Source organism: Perkinsus marinus (assembly GCF_000006405.1).
Source record: "Perkinsus marinus ATCC 50983 genomic scaffold scf_1104296943978, whole genome shotgun sequence".
Lineage (NCBI taxonomy): Eukaryota > Perkinsozoa > Perkinsida > Perkinsidae > Perkinsus > Perkinsus marinus.
The window spans coordinates 57,972-62,558 of record NW_003211622.1 but is presented as its reverse complement, the minus strand read 5'-3'; the positions used below and the strand labels follow the sequence as shown (position 1 = coordinate 62,558).

General features: G+C 45.3%; 1 protein-coding gene across 1 annotated transcript; it reads left to right on the top strand.

The window, feature by feature from the left end:
• Positions 1-346: 346 nt before the first annotated feature.
• On the top strand, positions 347-754 carry Pmar_PMAR025337 (hypothetical protein; the record flags this gene model as incomplete). Its single annotated transcript, XM_002780863.1, has 1 exon — positions 347-754. The coding sequence occupies one exon, from the start codon at positions 347-349 to the stop codon at positions 752-754; it is 408 nt and encodes a 135-aa protein (XP_002780909.1).
• Between the last annotated feature and the right edge of the window lie 3,833 nt (positions 755-4,587).

Genomic DNA, 4,587 nt, shown 5'->3' with positions numbered 1-4,587 from the left:
GGTGTTACTACTAATAGATCTCAACAGAAATCCCTTCACGCTCCTGTCATGGAAAGCGTGAGGAATGACAGGCGCGCGTGAATGTGCAAATCGGAGACACCCGGTCTCCCCCATCAAAGGGACTTTTCGCAACGGATATCGCACTGGAGTGGGAATCATCTTCTTAAACTACTTGAATCAATAACGTTGAGTCCTTCTACACGGACTCTATGTTGCAAGGCGAGAGGCTATAACGATGCCTACCGACCGGACTGATGGAACGCATACACATAGCTAAATGGGTTGTGTCGAACCGATGATGGACTCGTGTCACTCCTGAATCTCTATCCCGCTGTTCAACGCAATCATGCGCTTCACTGTTGGTCTGTACTCCTGTCTGGCCGTTTTGGTTCTTGGGCAGTCCTCTTGTCCCACAGGGGATGCTCAGTGTCGGCGTGAGCATCCCGGTTCGTACTGCAAGTTCTATCAAGGTCATAGAGTCTGCCAGGGAACTGACACCCCCTGCTTTTGCACCACTACTCCACCACCGCCGCCACCCACTCCCACTGGTGGACCATGTGCTGATGGTGATGCTTTTTGTCAGAAGCAGACTGGTGGTTCCGGCTCCTATTGCAAGGCTGCTTACCAGAGTGGTCCCGGTGGAGGTGTTTGCCAGGGTACTGATATCCCCTGTAAATGTGGTGGTGCGCCTACGATAGAGCCAGCGTCTACGATAGGGCCAGCGCCTACGATAAAGCCGACATGCCTTATATAAGAAGACATCACATCTAGTTGAGATCAGATCTCACCAATATTCGATATCAACCATGCTTATAGCCATTGATATCTCTACTCTTTTCCGACCCTTATTACAAGGTCTATGACCAAACTATTGAGCCTACGGTTTGTGACTCGCCAGCTTAGCGGCTATTATAGGATTCATTGGTTATGAATGGCTCTTCTTTTTTCTGCGACTCGTTGGTATTGTTAGCGGATCTACAAGTAACCGTCGACGATCACGAGAGCTTCCGTCTCCATGGTTCGTGTTGCGTTGGGAGAGTGCAGTGGCAAATGTATATAATAACTGTACAGTACAGTCTGTACTATTCAGTTCAGAAAAGATCAACACTCGACTTGAGTGTTGACTTGAGTGACTCAAGTCACCCACCAGCTGGGTCCCAGCTCGATCATCGTGCCTCGATGAACCAAACTTGTTTCATCTCGCGTTGTTGCGTCCTAGATTGCGCTGGATAGCAGAGACTGACCCCATCTCACTCGTAAGTTACGGGTCCTAAGTTAGGACTCCTAACGCGATGTGTTTAGACATAACTCAGCAGTACTTCGAATGCATGGGTCTCGTGTTGATTGAGCAGATCAATAATTGATGATCGTTGGTAACATTACAATCGATAATTGTTATTTCAAGAGAGTCTCAGGTTGAACCTCCTATTGCGGTTCTCAAGTTGAGAGGGCACCCATCAGCGTAGAGTTCTATGTGTGCGCGGATAATCAGCCAATTTCCACGGCTCGTTTAAATTCAGCTTTTTATTTACAGCCCTATTCAGTAGACAGGGGCCGTATGCGGATCCTGATGCAACAGGTGAGTCAGAGTATTTACTCAGATGAAAAAATCAGATGGTGAGTATTAACCCCTGATTCGGTGATTTTTTACTCTGGAGCGAGAAATCAGGATCATCGCGATGATATGTGAATCTCCGAGCTGATTTGCGAATCTAAAGTTGATTTTTTGGCTGATTAATACTCTTACTCAATATGCCTTGCTCATGAGGCTGATTTTTCGGGTGATTCCATTAAATCTGAGTATTTTCGAGAATCAGGGAATCAGAGATTGGATCAGACATTTTTGACAAGACGAAGAATATAGTCGCTACGCCCCACATCCGAAAGTGACATTTTCAAGAAAGGAGGAAAATGTCACTTTGCGACGGTAGAACCTGGTAAATTCGCCCCAAATTCATGAGCATTTCCCGTTCCGCTATAACAATGACAAAATTGTGAAAGAAGATCTTTTGTCGCACGTGTACACATCCGTACTTCAAACTTTTCAATATGTTCACTCGGAATCCGACAATCCCTCAAGAGGATCGATGAAGGGCATTTATTGTTTTTATGAATAATTGATTGAATTAAGGAATGCGTAATTCACACCGTGTGGTTGCATGTACTACGTGCGCTAAACCTCCATCCACCGTTATGTATCGTGTGATCCCATAGCTGAACTGATTAAGGGTGTGCTTCCACGTGCTCGAAACAGGGGTTCTATTCCCGGGCAGGGTTATACTGATACCCTGTATGCACTACGTGCGCTATAGTATAGCTATACCTCCTTGCACTGTCTTATATTGTATAATCTCGCAGCTCAACTGGTCAAGGATACACTTTCACTTGATCAAAGCCGAGGTTCTATCCCCCGGCACGGTCATTCTAAGCACCTAAGCCATCGCAAGCAGCAGAGGAGGTTTACCGTGGCGCGCGCTGAAGTCGTGAATCAAGGTCGAGAATCAGAATCAGGGTTTGGTACCGGGGGTCCGGACCCCCGGTACGAATCAAGGCAAAATAACGTGGAAAAATGGAGATACTCACGGCGTGAGTATGATTCGGAATCACACGCTGAGTAAAAATCAGATTCTGAATCTTTGGCGTTCTCGAGTTGAGTAAAATACTCACGAGTATGAGTTTTGAATCACAATCACGTTGAAAAAATCTAGAATCATGATTCTTACTCACTGGGTTGAGTAAATACTCTGACTCATTGGTTCACAATCAGAATCAATGGCTGAGTATGATTCTGAATCAGGAATCATGATTCTGAATCAGGAATCATGATTCTGAATCAAGAATCGAAATCAACGCTTGAGCGAAATCAGGAATCAGGAATCGTACTCGCGAATCCTGAATCTGAATCTGGAATCAGTAATCATACTCACGAATCATGAATCTTACTTATGAATACGGAATCTGAATCAACACTTGTGAATCATGGTGTGAGTTGAATCAAAATCGGAAATCAGATAGTGAGTTGAATCAGTGCCTGTGATTCTCGAATCAGTATCCGCATACCGCCCCAGGTCGCACCTGCGTGGTTGCGTGAAAGGCTTGAGCGCTCATTCAGGGCCCCTCCCCTGGCGTGCGCTTATGCCATCATAGCATATGTTGAAGCTTTGGACAAAGCTGGTATCAAACGCCGAGTAGACCTGCTGCCAGAGAATAGAGGAATCGGCCTCAGCCGCGAAATTTCGGTTGCTCATCAGTGATCAATTCACATACGATATGTCCCATCAGATACACTATTTTAAACCTCTTTAGAGAAGCTCGTTAGCTAGTCCGTGGCGGAAAAATTTCCAATGACGGATGTTCGCGGTCCGCGAATCGCGGATCTATCCTCCAAAGATTATCTTAGTGAGGGAGGAAGGAGGCGGTTTTCGCGACCCATGTGGCTCGAACGAAAACCGCTATATGAGGTTCAATTTAACCGCATTCAAGTGTAGAATCCGCTACGAGAAATCCATAACTCTAACTTCTTGAGGATATTCAGTAATGATGTATCACGCTATGTCAATGGAATGTGTTTGTGTAGCATATTATCGTCCGTATATCACCGCCCATATATTACCACCTCCCCATACATCATTTTCCACATTGCAAACACAATCAGTGTGAACTGAACAACACCAACAGAGTTATAACACTTGAGCCATGTATCAAACACAGGCCATCCATAACATTCCACGGTGGAGTCTCCAGCATGAGGTAGATGCTCTAGGTAAATGGAGCATGTGCAACCAAAGACACCACTGGTGTCACACCAGTTGAATACAAGATATGAAATTTATTACACCAGAGCCTGAGGTCGCATACACCATGGAACACGACATGCCTGTGCATTACTGTGCCACTAATAGGCGAAGATCTCAGAACCCGATTCATCGAATCAATCTCCTACCTCCCGTAAAACTTCTCTTACCATACTTTAGCGCGCGCGATATGCACACATCAACATGTGGATTCGAACATTTTAAGACCAATCTCTGGTCACAGGATTTTAGTTTCAACCATACTTGAAAGGGCACCCATTGGCGTAGACCTCTGTGTACACGGATAATCAGCCGATTTCTACGGCTTATTCAAACTTAGCTTTTTCATTTGCAGCCCTATTCAATAGGCAGCTCGACACAACTCACTTAGCTATGTGTATGCGTTCCATCAGTCCGGTCGGTAGGCATCGTTATAGCCTCTCGCCTTGCAACATAGAGTCCGTGTAGAAGGGCTCAACGTTATTGAATCAAGTAGTTTAAGAAGATGATTCCCAATCCAGTGCGATATCCGTTGCGAAAAGTCCCTTTGATGGGGGAGACCGGGTGTCTGAGACACCGTGGGCCTGTTTCATAGGAGCAAATTGCGCCTTAAACTTAAGTAACGCCTTAAGTATACCTCAAGTAATTAGGACATCCTATTTCACTACTTAAGTAAGCACGTTAAGGCGCCTTAAGTTTAGGAATACTTAAGGGCCTTAAGTTTCTGTGCACATACTCGAGTGTTTACGAGAAGCATTTCACAACATGCGTACTTAAGGAGCAACTTAAGTAT